This window comes from Hordeum vulgare, chromosome 3H (assembly GCF_904849725.1).
Source record: "Hordeum vulgare subsp. vulgare chromosome 3H, MorexV3_pseudomolecules_assembly, whole genome shotgun sequence".
NCBI lineage: Eukaryota > Viridiplantae > Streptophyta > Magnoliopsida > Poales > Poaceae > Hordeum > Hordeum vulgare.
Genome location: NC_058520.1, coordinates 26160465 through 26178162, shown reverse-complemented (window position 1 = coordinate 26178162; position 17698 = coordinate 26160465). Strand labels below are relative to the sequence as shown.

The 17698-nt window shown below is 46.8% G+C and overlaps 1 protein-coding gene across 1 annotated transcript; it reads right to left on the bottom strand.

Annotated features, from left to right (window-relative positions):
- Positions 1-13500: 13500 nt before the first annotated feature.
- LOC123442713 (alcohol acyltransferase 9) lies at positions 13501-16587 on the bottom strand. Its single transcript, XM_045118833.1, has 2 exons — positions 15899-16587; positions 13501-14626 (listed from the first exon to the last, which is right to left on the bottom strand). Exons 1-2 carry the CDS (start codon positions 16343-16345, stop codon positions 13625-13627), a joined length of 1449 nt encoding a protein of 482 aa, XP_044974768.1. The 5' UTR covers positions 16346-16587; the 3' UTR covers positions 13501-13624.
- Between the last annotated feature and the right edge of the window lie 1111 nt (positions 16588-17698).

Genomic DNA, 17698 nt, shown 5'->3' with positions numbered 1-17698 from the left:
TTCCTGTTTTTATGTGGTAATTTAACTTATAATCCCCTTTAAGGTTATTTGGTCGGAATGTTGATTCATTCCCCTTTCCGGCAATTCTCAAGCACTCCATATGTCCTAGTTTCTAGCACTAGTCATGTCGAAATTCACGGAAATTTCCGGCATGACCTTTGCTAAAAAGTGGACATGAGCGCCTGAAATTTACTGGAACGGAAATGAATCAACATTCCGGCAAAACATAGGCCACTTGGACATTTCGACAAAACTCGAATAATAATGTGCACTACATTCCAAATACAACATTTGCTAGATGTCAGGTAAGAAAAAACATGAGCTTAATTCTTGGTTTCTCACCAAATTGTCATAAGTACGTGCTTTGCAGCAATATTTTGAGAGAACTTCAACTCTTATTAAGCTTCTAGGGTCTAGAAAAATAAGATTTATGTTTTAAACCTAAATTATGCAAGAGGTGTTTCTTACTACCCCCAAGTCTAAGTACTTGAAATCATCAACCTTTAGGTGAACAACACCAACAATTTTAGATGATCAAGGATCATCTCACAAGGGTTATTTTCCCCAAGTTTAGATGACCAATGATCAACATGGCATAGCATGAACTAAATCCATTTATGTGGTCACAAACAACGATGAAGTTGTCTTATCATTCTCATTCTATATAAACTAATAAACATACTACTCCCTGTGTCCCTTGTAGAATAAACATGAGACCGTCCAGAAAGCATGCATTGAACTTTCTAATTATAACCACCAACCTTTAAGAGTAGATTAAAACTGTTAAGATGGAAATAGTACTATATATTTCCATGAACTTTTATTGAAATATACATAGATGCGTACAAATCTAACAATGTATCTTTTATAATGACCTTTTGCAGGGTTATGATGCCTCCATTCTGCTGGACCCGACCACCAGCAACCAACAAACTGAGAAAACAACAATCCCTCTACGTGGGTACGAGGCCGTGAACAAGATCAAGGCCGCTGTGGGGGCTTACCGGAGCGGGAGGGGGCGGTGGTGACGGCGAGGGATGCAGCGGCGATGGCGAGGGAGGCAGTGGCGAGGGGGGCGATGGCGGCGACGAGGAGAGGGGGCGGTGGCGACGGCGAGGGAGGCGGCGGCCGGAGGGGCGGTGGCGGCGACGAGGGAAGGGCCGGTGGCGACGACGAGGGAGGCGGTGACGGCGATGATGACGGCGACAGCGAGGAAGGCGAGGGAGACGGCGGCGACTTGAGATCGAGGAGAGGGGGTGGGGGAGTGGGGGTAGGAAATTTCGAGACCGCGGTGAGGTGTTAACTGAACATAGCAGTAGCGTTGGTTGCAGAAGAGCGCTACTGCTACTGTACTTAGTAGTAGCGCTTTTACCATGCCAGCGCTGCTACTACATCTACTGTCGGTGGCCTCGTTCGGTCCCTTTTAGCAGTAGCGGTGGATGCGATGCAGCGCTACTGCTATGGACCTTAGCAGCAGCGCTGGATTAGGACCAGCGCTGCTACTATAGCTACTACGGGTGGCCTCGTTGGGCCTTGTTTATAAGGAGCGCTGAAAATAGGAGTACCGCTACTGCTAAGGACATTAGCAGTAGCGCGTAGTATTTCCAGCGCTACTGCTAAGTAGCAGCAGAGCGTGCTATTTTCCAGCGCTACTAATAGGCTCCTACCTATAAGGTTTTTCCTACTAGTGCATGCTTGTACTACTATTGCTACCGTTTAGCGATAAAGTAAAACATTACATAGCGCTTAAAGATTGACACACATGCCATAAAATAATTAAAGACAACCCTATGGCTCATGTCGGTTGCCGTAGCATCGACATGCAAGTCGATATTAACTATTACAACATGATCATCTCATACATCAAATATATATCATCATGTCTTTGGCCATATCATATCACAACATACCCAACAAAAACAAGTTAGACGCCCTCTAATTTGTTGTTGCATGTTTTACGTGGTTGCTATGGGTATCTAGTAAGAACGCTTCTTACCGACGCAAAACCACAATGATGATATGGAAGTTGATATCTAACCTTCTACAAGCACCGCCTCTGTCGAATCTGATTCAACTAAAGTGGGAGAGATAGACACCCGCCAGCCATCTTTATGCAACAAGTTGCATGTGTGTCGATGGAACCGGCATCTCATACATGGACGAGTAAGTTTGGTTCGGGCCGCTTCATCCCACAATACCGTTGAATCAAGAAAGAACTAAGGAGGGAAGCAATCTGAATATCAACGCCCACAAACTCCTTTGTGTTCTACTCAAGATGTCATCTACACATAGACCTAGCTCATGATGCCACTGTTGGGGAACGTTGCATGGGAAAAAATTCCTACGCACATACAAGATCTATCCGTGGTGATGACCATCTACGAGAGGAGAGATCGGATCCACATACCCTTGTATATCGCTAAGCGGGAAGCGTTAAGAAACTCGGTTGATGTAGTCGAACTTCTTCGTGATCCAAATCACAAGTCGTCCATGATGCAATCACGATCTAGTGCCGAACGGACGGCACCTCCACGTTCAGCACCCGTATAGCTCGATGACGATCTCCACCTCCTTGATCTAGAAAGCGAGGGTGGAGAGGTATACGGGTTCTCCGGCAGCACAACGATGTGGTGGCGGTGGTGGTGAACTAATCCGACAGGGCTTCACCGAGCTCTACCGAACTAATCTAGAGGAGGAAGATGATCTAGAAAAGAGAGGGCAGCACGTGGCTTTTCAGGTGGTGGCTGCCCTCAAAACCTCCACTATATATAGGAGCAAGGGGAAGGTAGGGCTGTCCTTGGCCCCTCCTCCAAGGAGGTGCATTCAACCGAAGTGGGGAAGGAGTCCACCTCACACAAGGGAGGTGGACACCCTAGGGAGGAATCCTCCTCCACCTCCTCCACCAACTCTTGGCGCATGGGCCTCTTGGGGTCGGCTTCCCAAGACCACCAGGGAATGGTGCACCACTTCCTAGGCCCATGTGCCCCCCCGGGGTGGGTGGGCCCCTCCCGGTGGACCTCGGAATCCTTTTGGCTTTCCCGGTACAATACCGTAAAACCCCGAAACTATTGCGGAACCCGAATACCACTTTCCTATGTATATATCTTTACGTCCGGACCATTCTGAAGCTCCTCTTGACATTCGGGATCTCATCTGGGACTCCGAACATCCTTCGGTCACCAACACATATAACTCAATAATACCGAAATGTCACCGAACCATAAGTGTGCAGACCCTCCGGGTTCCAGAACTATGCAGACATGACCGAGACACTATTTGGTCAATAACCAATAGCAGGACCTAGATGCCCATATTGGTTCCTACATATTCTATGAAGATTTTTATCGATTGAACCTCTATGTCAAGGATTCAGTTAATCTCGTATGTTGTTCCCTTTGTCCATCGGTATGTTACTTGCTCGAGATTTGATCGTCGGTATCTGCAAACCTAGTTCAATCTCGTTACTGGCAAGTCTCTTTACTTGTTCCGTAATACAAGATCCCGTGACTTACTCCTTAGTCACATTGCTTGCAAGATTCTTGTGATGTTGTATTACCGAGTGGGGCCTAGATATACCTCTCCATCATACAAAGTGACAAATCCCAGTCTCGATCCACGCCAACCCAACAGACAGCCTCAGAGATACCTGTAGAGCACCTTTATAATCACTCAGTTATGTTGTGACATTTTATACACACAAGGCATTCCTCCGGTGTTCGGGAGTTGCATGATCTCATGGTCATGGGAACAGATACTTTGACATGCAGAAAACAATAGCACTAAACTGACACGATCATATGTTGCATTCATAGTTTGAGTCTTGTTCATCACATCGTTCTCCTAATGATGTGATCCCGTTATGAAATGACAACTCGTATCTATGGCCAGGAAACCTTGACCATTTTTTATCAACGACCTAGTCCTTTAGAGGCTTTACTAGAGACAGTGTGTTGTCTATGTATCCACACATGTACTTGAGTTTTCAATCATCACAATTCTAACATGGATGATAAACGATTATCATGAACAAGGAAATACAATAATAATCACTTTATTATTGCCTCTAGAGCATATTTCCAACACCTTCAACCTCTCCATGCATCTTCATCTCGTATTCGCTGGCTATGTCCAACATCCGCCCCTCCATCCGCGACCTCCAATCCGCCATCGCGCTCGGGGTGAAAAGGGGATCTTGTGTAGCCGTGTGAGGGGGAGGAAGGCGAATTGTGCGATGACAAAATTATGTAGTGGAAAGGATGTGGATGGTGATAGATCCCATGGATCGTCAAGGCTAGATGTGTTCGGCGAGAGTAGTGGTATGTTACCTTATGCCCTACTCAATGAGTTCCCTCCGGTGACCATCGTGAGGTGATGACGACGATGGGGAAGGAGAGTGATCCGGTAGTGGCGGTGATGGACTTCCCATCGCTTCAGTGCATCCCTCTAGATCGGATTAGGGTTAGAGAGTGGGGAACCAGTGGCGGCGGCGAACCTCGTAACCCGTGCCATGGTCCCCACCTCCTCTATATATAGCACTGCGCGACAGGGGCCCACCAGCCTTGCTTGGGCTGGACGCCCCCGATCAGGGCGTGAATCAAGGTCCAATGGGCCGTTGGGCCCATTGGGAAAGAGATCAACCTAACATTCTCCCCCTTGATCTCATCATATACTTTTAACTTTACCTGTTTCGTAACATATCAATACATAGGGCATGTTTCATTGTCACGGCTCAATTTCCGATGGAATGAGACAGCCACAATGTACCTCTCTATTTTGAGACAGATTCTTTAACCTTGGGCCCTTTATTGTCCGGGAAATATTAGACTATACCATAAAACCCATGTCGACTATGTGTTCTCCGAACACACTGGGCGGTAAGCCTTTGATAAGCAGATCTGCAAACACTTGTTTGTTGCTTTTATGCTTCAAGCATTTTTCCATAATTCCGGACTTTCTCCTTCACAACATGTAACTCTTTGTCAGTGTGTTTGGCATCAACACTTGACTCGTTGTGATAGGAGCGAAAGAACTTAAAATGGTAATCGTCGTTGTCAACCATTATCCACTCCGGGTACAGGTAACCTTAACCATGTTGCCCGTCCCTCGGCCTCATATCAAGCTATAACATATCATTGCATCACATTGATGACAATCGTTTTACTCATTTGGAGATTTTCCACACAAAACTCCGAGTATGAAAGTTAGCGACAATTGTGGATTTCGCTATACATTTCACAAGTCCTGCCTTTGTACTCACAATCTTTTGAGAGCACTTATTTCTTTTAGCATGAGGCCGATATCTTTGACTCCATTCCATTGATTTATCTATGGACTGGAAATTGCCAAAACAACCCGGATATATACGTGAGCCGTGTCAGGGTAATATCTTGAGCTTCCAACAACTGAAGCATATGGTACCATATTTGTTTACAATCTTTTCTTATTAACTTTTGAAACACCATAGTTTCCAGTTCCATTACCCTTGACTATAAGAACAGCCGTGTGTTTTCTCGTATGCATACTTTAGAGATCTTTCTTAGTATGTCCATGTGACATTCCTAATACCCCCTTTTTTATTCTTTTCAACTTTGAGGACAAGAACTTCCTCTCTCCTCCTGCAGTAGACTGACATCACCACTTGCAAGTAGGACATCATCCACATGCACAGGAATTGGGAAATGAATTTCCCATTCTATAACTTTGCATGATTACAATTGTCCTCTCATTTTCTTTACACAAAAATCTTTCGATTTAAGTCATGTTTTACACCTTTACATATTTCCTTTGGAGTCACATTTGCCTTGTAGATCCTTCATAAAGTCTATGTTAGTGAAATTCAAATGATGGAATTTCACTAACATAGACTTTATAGTAGTCACAAGTATCTGATTTTCACATTCCTAGAGACCATCAAAATCTCAGGTACTGGCACTTCTTTCATATGGGGTAGTCGTTGCTCTGTCATTGCCAAGAGGCAATTAATTCTATAGTCACCCATTTCCAAAAGGCAATAGGTTTTACAGGGACCTGTATCACAAGATCCCTTGTAGAGCTAACAACAGGTGTTGTATAGGTCATACAACATGCTCCCCCAGATTACTCCATCTTCACTGAAGAAATGGCGTATCTTTAAACTTTCTTCTTTATGGCACTTTAAGCACCACTGTTGTATTCCTTAGTCTGCTTTCGGAACTATAAAAGATCCGAAAATACAACTGTTTCTTTTCTTTAAGGGTATCATAATGACGGTATTCAGATGACTGTCGTACTCCCCTTGACAATCATATTCTTCATGAATGGATCACTTTAGATGCATAATGTGCATCACATCATCTAAAGTACAGAGGAGTCATGAAATACATTACAATGTATTTCATGTCTCTTTCTCCTCCTCGAAATGTGGCAAGAACTTTTCTGCCACAATTTCGAAACCCATTCATAGCTCTTGTGAAATGAGGAAACTTAGATTATCTAGCTCATTCATCTTATCACTTCATGTAAAATGAAGTTATAAGTTAACTAGTATGGGAGTACTTTTTCCTTATTTCATTTCAGAAACTCAACAGAGTTCTTTATCATTGTCTCTTTTGCAAGTCACACTTGCATATCATTCTTGTCTTTAGGTTCGTCTGTTACTTTTATCCTTTCTGGATTTAGTGATTGCATAATGACCGTTACACATAAAGTGTACGGTCGATAATAGGAAAGCTTAATAGCTACTCCATACTTTTCTCCCATAATGGGACACATTAACCGCACATGAGTCATCATAACTTTCTCCTGTCATACAGGATAAGATCTTTGCCAAAATTTCTGCTGCCATACACGGATTGTTGACATAATACAATGTCAACTTTACCCGGTTACGCAGGCATTCTTCCCAGACTTTTCCCGCCATGCGGGTAATTCCCTTTAAGGGACATCATAAATGCCATAATTGGCTCTTTTGACTGCATCAAATTCAGAAATAAATCTGAATTATCTTTGACACACATGTTTGATCCGACGTTGGTCAAATTAAGCATGCATGTTGCTTGTTTCATTTCAATCATGTTGACTGAAAAAAGGAGACTCCATCATAGAGAGTACATCATAGAGAGTACATGAAAGACATTCGTCAACCAAGACTCTCAATGATCTATCTCTTTTATTTTCTTGAATTAATATCCAAGAGTTCTTTTCTTTTGAAGCCATTCCTTAGAGAGAATTTATTCCCTCAAGTTATGACCTTTCTTTTCCATCTTTCGGGTCACTAGTGCCCAAACATTCGCTTTCATGAGTGAAAGCTTGAATAACTTTTAGTCTGAGAAGACTTAGCCAATAAACAACGGTAATGAGCATAAAAAATAACCCTACGTTGGTCTGATTAAAATCATGCACATTAAACCTTTTAAAACTTTCTGGAATATTCTAAAACATCGTTGTGGCAGAATTAGAATAAAACATCATTCTTCTGCATTAATTCCATATCATCGTTGGGCAGAAATGGAAATAATGCATATAACTCATAAACAATGTGATGATAGTATTTCTATTGAACAACTTTGCTAAGAAATAATAATCATCATCGTTAACCATATGCATTTCTTTATCTGTGCTCCGAAAATTGATCACTTTGATACAAAATTTATCAGAGATTTAAGCTTTAAACATAAGATGGCTCATACAATTATAGTATTGTTATCATCAACGTTGGTCAGAAAATAACAATACCATATTTAACTTTAAAACAAACATCATTCTATTGTCATAGCGGAATCTGTTTGAATCCTATTTCACCCACAAGGGAAAAACTTTGCTAATAACAGTTCTTCCAATTAAATTTTCCCGTTGGTTTCAATTTAATTGGAGGACTAAACCTTTTTTACTTTGCAGCGGAAAAACGTGAATAAAAATTCATGCACCTTTACAGAAAAAAATCTGTTAAAAATAAAAATTAATGAACTTTATTTTCCTTTTATAAAATCCATGAACTTTTCTCTTTCTGAAAATATTTCTTTTATTTTCAGAACCTTTTATTTTTCTTTGTAGAAAAAACATGTTACTATTATAGAAAAATATTCTGTCATAATTAAATATTCATGAACTTTATAATCCCTTTTATAAAATTCATGAACTTTTCTTTTTTTGAAAATCTCCTCTTATTTTCAGAATCTTTTATTTTTCTTTTCAGAAAAATAATGTTGCAATTCTGCATAAAATCACAGAAACTTTGAACATTTTTCATTTCTATTTTTCTAAACATAGTTTCATAGAAAAAATGCCTAGAAAAAACTATTTTTCCTTCCTCTAATAAGTAGGAAAGTAAAACTGCTTAAGAAAAAGAAAATGGGCCGGCCTGGGCCGGCCGAGCCGGCTTGGGGCCTTTCGGCCCGAGCCACCCTCGCTTCTGTGGCCGCCCGAGCCGCCCTGGCTTCTCTGGCATTCGGCCTGGGCTGGCCTGCCCCCTTCGCGGCCCAGAGGCTTCCTTTAGGCCCGACTCGGCCTGCTGGCGGCTAGGGTTTCAATCCTAGCCGCCCATTTTGATCCGACGGCCCCCGCGCACATAGATGGAACAAAAAGATGGGTGAACCCGCAGGAGGGAAACCCTAAATCCATTCTCCCCCTGCCGCGCCGTTCTCCTCATCTCGTCCATGAGCAGCTCGAGAGCAGAGGCTCTCTTGCGCTCTCGTGGCCGTCTCGGCCGCCGGCGAGGCCAAGCCACTGCGTCGCGCGCGCAGCTGTAGCCACCCTTCGCCGGTGCTCTTTCTCCTCGCCTCTCTCGGCGCTTTCCTACAGTGGTCGAGCCTCCCTCGTTCGAAGGCTGCAGCCTCGACAAGGAGCCACGCGTCCCTTGTCGTGCGGAGGCCGAGCCCCTTCTTGCGCGGTGGCTCTCACGCCCCGCCGAGAGGCTCCGTGACCTGCATAGCGCGCTGGCGTTCGGCCCCTGTTGGCGCTCGTGCGGTGGCTTGCTGCCCCGCCGAGGAGCCCGCGCGGTGGCTTGCTGCCCCACCGAGGAGCCCGCGCGGTGGCTTGCTGCCCCGCCGAGGAGAAGCTCTGTCGGCCTGCGAGGTGAAGTTGGCCGCCGGCAACGGAGACTATGGGTCCCGCGCCGCGCCCTTTCCCCTACAGCCTTCGTCTTTTCTTTCCGCGAGAGAAACATAGCCCCTCCTCCCCTTTCTTTCATTTGCAGCGGCGGCCCCCTTCACTCCTTTTGCCGGTGTGCGCCATCTCCTGAGGGAGAGTGCGCCGCCGTCAAGTGGTGTGTTGGGGTGCCATCTTCCCTGCCGAGAGGGTGCTGGCGCTCACAAACAACTCCTTTGCCATCCCCCTCGCCGGTGGCGCGTCCGCCTTGCGGTGGGCGCATCGCCGTCGAGGGATTTGGTGATGGAGTCCTTAGCCCCCGTGGGGTTACTTTGTTTTCGTTTGCATTTTCTCCTCCTTTTAGCTTTTCCGGATCCGATCCGTTTGCTTTCATCATTTTTTCTTTTCTTTTGGATCTAGATCCATTCTTTGCCTCCGAGGAGGTGGGTTCTTCTTCCCCACACCTCGGCTTGCCGATGCGTGTGGGGATCGAGAGGAACAGGCGCGGCCTTGCGGCGGCGCTTCTTTGCCGAAGAAGACTCCGGTGAAACTTTTCTCTTCTTAGAACTTTGTCCTTCTCGGGTTCATATCGGGGATGGGGAAATCTTTTCTTGTACATGTTTCAACCGAAACTCATCTAAAGCCTCGTGGCTCTGATACCATTGATAGATCCCGTGGATCGTCAAGGCTAGATGTGTTCGGTGAGAGTAGTGGTATGTTACCTTATGCCGTACCCGATGAGTTCCCTCCGGTGACCGTTGTGAGGTGATGACGACGGTGGGGAAGGAGAGTGATCCGGTAGTGGCGGTGATGGACTTCCCATCGCTTCAGTGTATCCCTCTAGATCGGATTAGGGTTAGAGAGTGGGGAACCAGTGGCGGCGGCGGAACCTCGTAACCCGTGCCATGGTCCCACCTCCTTTATATATAGCACTGCGCGACAGGGGCCCACCAGCCTTGCTTGGGCTGAACGTCTCCGACCAGGGCGTGAATCAAGGTACAATGGGCCGTTGGGCCCATTGAAAAAGAGATCAACCTAACAGATGGAAGCAACATAATGGGTATTTATTGACCGCCAGCCACCTCGTCTGCCTTGGGACGCCAAGATATGTCGCTCCTCGTCACGCTTTTGCCCCGGCAACACACCCACCAGCGCAACGTGACATGGAAAATGTACCTGAATTAACTCATCACCGGAATACTCTCCCTCGCAAAGCACCCGCGAATCTAGGCATTGGCCCTCCCCGTTGAACAGCAAGAGCAGCGTGGATCCAGCTCGCCGGAGAAGTAGCCCTTGCCGGTAAACCAGAAGGCGCCAGGGGCTGTGAGGTCCGAGAGAAAGTGAGTTGTGCACTGGAGATCGCGTGGAGGCGGCACAGTCGGGGATAAAACTATATGTGCAAATTTAATTGACAGAGATTTACTAGGTTATAATCATATGTGTAAAAATGTGGCTAGATCTCAGTCGACGGAGACTTGACGAAATCTCGGTCAAGTTAGAGTACATATAATATATGAAATAAAAAAATAGAATAAAATTGTACATGGATCTCCACATAAGATTAAAAGTTTAGCATCGACTCAGACTTCTTTAAGTCTCGATCGACCGAGATTTAGTATTCTCGTATGTGCAAATTTAATTGACATAGGGAATAAGACTTTAGTCAATCAGGAATTGACAAACAAATAAAGATTACCAATTACGAGATTTCACTACAAACTATGTACGAATGTATATAGACGTATCTTAGAGTGTAGATCCACTCACTTTGCTTCATATCTGGTCTCTTACTAGAAGAGCTGGGCACACTTTGCTGCGCCATTGGTGTTGTTGTGTTTCTTTAAAATGACACTTTGTTTTAAAATATAAGGTGTACGTATGTTAGGGTCGTTGGGCTTTTAAAAACACTCTGTTTTAGAATATAAGGTGTCTTGCTTTTTTGAAAATTCAAACATTTTCAGTTTGATCAAATTTATAGAGAAATATATCAAAATTCATAATATCAAATCAGTATGATTAGATTCATCTTGAAAGGAATGTCCGTACATTTTTTGTTTAATATTATGGATGTCGATATTTTTGCTTCGAGTTTGGTCATAGTTATAGAAATCTGACTTAAAAGTAACTAATGCCCCTTATATTTTGGAACTGATGGAATATTTAGTTTGGTGGGTGGATGAGATGATGGAGTGTGTTTTATTTTCATTTATCATGCGGTGATTTGGTGGGCCTTTCGTAGTGTGATCATGTGTAATCTGCTAACCAACCTATATTCTGACGGCTGTATGTACTATATTGGTGTTACAATCTTAAATAATGGATGGCGGGAGGGTGCACGGAATTGGTATGTTTTTGTAGATAGGTTGTTGTTGATTAATTTGAAAAATCATTGGCTGGGTTAAAATCTTACATCAAATCCAAAATTGAATGCCTTAATTGAATGAGAAAGTTTCAAAATTAGGGAACATAGTAAATTAAAATAATTGAATAAGAGTGTTTGAGAAATTGTTGATCTGGTCAAAATCGGATGACACAGTTCTAAGTTGAATACCTCAATTAATCAAGAGGGTTCAAAAAAAAATTTAGAGAAGGAGGATGACCCCGGCCTCTGCATCTGGAAGATGCATGCGGCCATTTTATTGATTATTTTCGAGGACCTTACAAAGTAGTATAACAAAATGTCTGAATCCGCCATCTTGGCAACATCTGCCGCTACATCTATCCATATGATGAAGGGGTGCAAGCTAGGCCAAATACCCAGACCTCTCATCTAAGCCTAACATCTAAAGCCGGAGGACCCGACCGAGCCACATACCGGGTCCGGGGCACAAACCGGTCCGACGCACGCACATGTGTCGCCGCCGTCATCTTCCACTGGTCCATCTTCAGAGCAGATTGATGTGCTAGCCTTGGAAGGTGCCTCCGCCATCGACGCCACCATAACGCCAAACGACGACCTCCACCTACGCGAGTCCATCTCCAAGCAACGGACGCAGATCCATGCTAGGGTAGGGCCGCACCACCGCCATCGCCCATCACCCACAAGCGCCACCCAACCCCAAGGTTCCCAAAGCGACGCCTTCAAGAAGGGAACGGCGCGTGAGCGCCGCCGCCACCCAACAAAGTTAAGGCTTTCGCACGGGAGACCTAGGGGAAGGGGAAGTGAGGGGATCAGTCCATACCGACGCCTCCAAGGAGGGAAACGGCGCCCTACGGGGTCGTCGTCGACGCAGCCGGCCATGGCCGGCCAGGGATTTCGTCCGAACTAGATCCCCGCCACCAGCAACGCCTCCTGAGAAGAACCGACGATCCAAGAAAGCGCGGCCCGACCAGGCTAGCCCGCACGCCGAACAGGGGAGGAGGGGAGGCGCCAGATCGCGCACACCAGCCACCGCAGAAGCCGCCGCCGGACGTCAACGACCACCGGATCCCGCCGTCCGCGCGGCCAGGACATCAGATCCACCGCCCGCACGGCTGCTAGCCTATCGTCCCTCGCGAAAGAAGCCACCGCTCCAGATCCGGGGATCCCCACGCAGAGACAGGGCAGCCTAGGCCCCGCCGCCACCATCCTTGGCGCTCCCGGCTTGCCCGGCGGCTGCCTCAGGCGGCGGCGAGGAAGGGAGGGGGAGGGGGTGAGGCCTGGGGACGTCTAGGGTTGGGAGGGAGGAAGGGGGGCGGCTAGGGTTCAAAAAAAATTCTTGAGGGATTTGTGATGGGCTTAGGGGGGGGGGGGTAGAGGGCTCAAAAATTAAGAAGCACAGTATATAAAGAAATAAATGAGAGAGCTTTGAGAAATTATTTACTTGGTCAAAATCTAGTGACTTAATTCTAATTGGAGACCTCAATTGAACGTGGGCTCTTTAAAATTATGGAGCTTATAATGTTATAAAGGATTGAAATCTTAAAAAAAACTTAGTATTTAGGAACGGGGAGTATATATTGCACTAAGTTAAATAATGTGCATGGACGTGGATCACTCTCCGGCAGGCAGGTGCGCTAGCTAGCTAGCTAGGTGGTACGAAAAAGCTAGCCACAGCAGATTTGATTGAAGTATCTACAAAAGCTTCCAGCCTTGACCTTGTACTGGCGAAGAAAAGAGAGATGCATCGTTGGAGCCAGTAGTACGCAGCATAAAGAAGGGATCGCTTTGACTTGCCTCGGTCGACCGATCCATGTGGTCGGTGGAATCATGCAAAAGCTAATAAAGCTTGAACGATTTGATTTGATGCAAAGATGATGGGCCGAGCAGCCTGTGTTTTATCATATCCAATCACCACCAAAAGTTGCATTCCCTCCGTCGCCTTAGTTTGCTTTCACTAATTTTGTTCCAGAAACTCTCACTCACCTGGCAAACTATAGACAGATTCATCAAAATACTAAGATATGATGATAATTTTCAAATGACAGGATTGCATATGTCAGAGGTTAGGACTGGCATGCTTATGATCATGTTCAAATTTTTCCATGGATCAGACCAGCAAGATTGAATATGTCTTGATTTCCAAACACAAAATTTACAGAAGCATGCATGCATGTATAAGTTCATCCCATTATGCTAGCATTAGTAATCGATCTTGATCTCATGTCCATGACAGGGTTGCTGCTGCTCGTCGCGCTCCAGCATGCCGGCCATGGCGCCGCCGTCCGTTTCTTCCACTCCACTGGGATCAACGGGGTTGCAGCAGTAGTGCTCGAACTTGTCGGCGGCCGCCTGCGGGACGGAGACGAGCACGGTGACGCCGCCGGGGTCGCCTGCCACCGGGACGAACACGCAGTATATCTCACTGGTGAGAGGGCCCATGTGCGCGGGCGTGCCGGCGCCGAAGTCGAGGTCCTCCAGCCCCAGCCGCGTCCACGCCGAGATCACGAGGCTCGCTGACAGGTCCGGCTTCGCGCCGCCGCTGACGCGACGCTCCTCCAGGAGGTCCACCATGGACCGCACGTAGTCGTCGTCCACGCGCTCCTTGGCTTCCTGCACGAGCCGGATCACCGTCGCCGGCGCAGCCACTGCCGCAACCTGCCCCGCCGTAGACTCCGCGCATCCGAGCACGAAGCCGTTGCCGTAGTACCCCTGGGGGAGCTCCGGCTTTAGGCGACGCCGGGCGTTCACCGAGAAGAGGAGCTTCACGCGTAACGCCGCCGGCGGGTCCAGCGCGCGAACCCATGCGCGCCACACCGTGGCTGCCAGCGCCTCGAAGGAGGTGCAGCACTTGAGCGCCGGCACCGACAGCAGCAGCTGCTTCTTGAGGTGCCCCAGGTGCGCCCCGGTGAACGTGAGGGAGACCGGTGAGAGCGGCTGGCCGAGCAGGTGCGCCAGCAGGGTGGGCTTGTCGTCAGCCGCGGCGTCCTGGTGGTACTCCGGGTGCGTGAACTCGACGCGCGGCGGGCAGCGCGGGCGCAGGGCGCGGCGGTCGTGGACGACGGGGTGGTCACCGCCACCGGCAATGTCGGACCTGGCGGCGCGCGCCCATGCATGCAGGAACTGCGCCGTGCCGATACCGTCGCAGAGGCAGTGGTTGATGGCCGTGCACAGCACCATGCCGCCGCAGCCGAGGTGGGTCACCTGCCATGCCAGCCATTCATGTGCTCGTCAGTCAGTGGCGCACTGGAGCGGGCAGAGTGCGCAGCGATCATTAGCAAATTTCTCTAGATTGCCAGTCCAAATCAAAGATATATCATCACAACATGAATGACCAAGACCACGATACTGCTCGATGATGATTAGTCAGGCCAGAAGCTTGACAGTGATGGCACTGCAACAAACACATGATCGATGATCTAGTACTAGAAAGTGCTAATTACCGAGTTGCCAGTACAAAATCTGCAGAAGATCGGTGAGATGTCCATGAGAATTCAGTTTGAGCTAGGACAGGCCACCCCCACTGAACTCATAAAGCCAAAGTACAAAAACAGCACCTCGGTGGAGTGAAGTAGTACTACTGTTTAGTATATTGTTTTTTTAGCTGAACAAACAGTTTAATTAGATCCTAGTTTCATTTTCAACAATCAATCCTAGAACAACACAAAGGGGATCAAGGATACTGATGCTGGCTGCAGGTCTACATATACACTACTCGTAGTACTAGTAGATATCATATGATAAGGATTGAAATTTGAAAGTGAGAAGATTGCCCTCTGAAGATCTCATTCTGATCTAGCCAAGATATACTCCACACCCAAGTCGTTGAGGAACAAAGCATATTTTTGAGAGATGAGATCGTGCATGGATCTGCCACTAACAAATCATGATAAACTTGACAAAATGCAAGTGGATCGGGTTGTTTGGGAGGACAAAGTGTGCTTGAAAAAATAAAGGTGGCAAGGCAAAGATGAGAGCTTTTGGGAAAGGTTTGTTGGGCTCTGCTAACCCTATCTATCCTCTGCTTTTTCGCCAACTTTGCTGTCTCCTAAGCTCTGCACTCTGCAGCTCACCGATCATATATCATACATACAAGTACTGAAACGATAACATAGTTTAGCAACAATCTTAATTGCTCCACTCAGTTAACTGTACTCAAGCTGTTCTTCCACGCACGCCACTAATTAAGTAATCATTAGTAGTTCTGTATGATTAACTAGTATACTGTATACTGGAGCAGTAAGCTGTTGTTCTTCAAGTCATGCAGGAGCAGCAGCTACAGCAGAAAATCAAGCAGTGATAAATAGATTTATTTATAGACGCATGCAAAGGAAATTTGTGAAGAATAAATTAGTGTAGCAAAGAATCATTTTTTGCTGCGAGGGAAATTCATTTGTAAAGATATAAAAACTATTGTTGGTTAATAAACTAATTGATCGAGGGCAGAGCATAGCAGAGTGGCAACTGGTGAGTGACCTGGACGACGAGCGGCGGCACGGCGACGAAGCCGTGCGCGTCGACCCTGTACAGCAGCTTCCGCCACGACTTGTGCGGCGTGGCCCCGCCGCCGCGGAGGAAGTCGGCGGCGGCGAGCCCGGGCAGGGAGCCCTCGGCGAAGAGCGCCCCCTCGGCATTGCAGTCCACGGCGAGCTTCCCCTCCTCCCCCACGTCGCCGGGCCGGAGCCTCCCAGCCAGCGGGTAGTAGTCCACGAGGGCCTCGGCGAGCGCGGACCGGAGCGCGTCGCAGGGGACGGCGGCGCCGGCGGGGAAGACGTACATGTACTTGATGGAGAAGCGGAGGAAGCGCTGGTCGTCGAGGTTGGAGAGGTAGAGCGCGTGGCGCGGCGTGGGGCGGCGGGGCGGCACCAAGACCGGATCGCCGCGGTACTGCACCTCGCCGGAGATCTCCAGCCCCGTGCCCATGGCTGCCTCTCTTGCTGGCCCTTTTGGCCACGGCCCTCTGCTCGGCTCGGCTTATATACCATGGAAGGTATTGTGCCATTGCACTTTTCTTTTCTTTCTTTCTTGATTGGATAGTAAATTAATTCCGTATCATCTTCTCTCTATATATGGCAGTAATTTAGGGCGCCTTTAATTTCTTCCTTGTATACATGTGTTAATTACAGGCGTATGTTTCGGGAATACGCTACTCTCACTCTCGTTTTCGGTGCATCTCTCCTTCATTTCGGGGTCTGTTCTCCACGTCTTTTCTTTTCTTCTTTTTCCGGGCTACCGTCACATGCCATCACAACAATGACTCGATATGGATATTTTATATATTCTCTCCGTCCTAAAATAAGTGTCTCAACTTTGTATTAGCTCTAGTACAAAGTTGTGCTAAGCTTGAGACAGTTATTTTGAGACGGAGTAAAAAGTAACATGTGTATTTTAGTGTAAGTATTTTTTTACATGTAATATGTGTTTCATAATAATAAAATAAAGATTTTGTTAGAAGGCATATAAACACCGACGTTACATGACTAAAAGGATAAGATAATTTTACGAGAAAGTCAAACGCATGCCCTTTCCTTCAAGGGAAAATGGACATATCATATCTTCATCACCGGTGATCGGCACCAAACACCAAACACCAAAGAGCAGGTATATAAAACTGGAGGGTGCAGGTAGTGGATCAAAACCAATGCCACCTACACTCACAAGATCAATTGTTAGCGACAAGATAATAAGTCCATATGCATGCTATGCAACAACCAAATGCAGTAAACCGACTACATTCTATACTATCGGTTTCTAACGCTCGCGCAGAGTAGGGCGTCCTACAGCCGAACCTGCTCTGATATCAAGCGTTGTGGCACCCCGGATCAGAGGAACCGGAACGTCCATATTCTAGCCTAGAGATCAAGTCTTCTCGAATATGACACTCTTAGCATAGAACAAATCAGCTTTTTGTTACAATTAATCAGGGTACAAGGGTTCGGATATTACAAAGGATTACATCGGCATGATGACACTACGCCTGCTAAAGTCACTCTATGCTAGCAGTGGAACAACTCGTAACAGTGGAATACCTTCTAGTAGCGGAACAACGATGGCGGTGATGGGCTCCACTCCTTAGAGACTCTGTCTTGGACACGCCCTAGAGCGCAAACTCGGGATCCTCGGCAAGCAATCAATCGCGGCATCACCTGCAATCTGTCATGACACGCCAGATAAGTACTTTGAATGTACTCACAAGCTCACAGCAACTAAATCAATCAAGCAGATAAACAACAACATGGCTTTTACAGGTTAATTGATAAGGAGTATGATACTAAT

What these genes read in the sequence shown, in the direction of transcription:
- LOC123442713 (XM_045118833.1), bottom strand. Translation starts at nt 16,345, where the DNA reads ATGGGCACGGGGCTGGAGATCTCCGGCGAGGTGCAGTACCGCGGCGAT. An exon ending in TGCCGCCGCTCGTCGTCCAG is followed by an intron (nt 14,627 to 15,898) that starts GTCACTCACCAG and finishes CTGGCATGGCAG; the next exon opens with GTGACCCACCTCGGCTGCGG.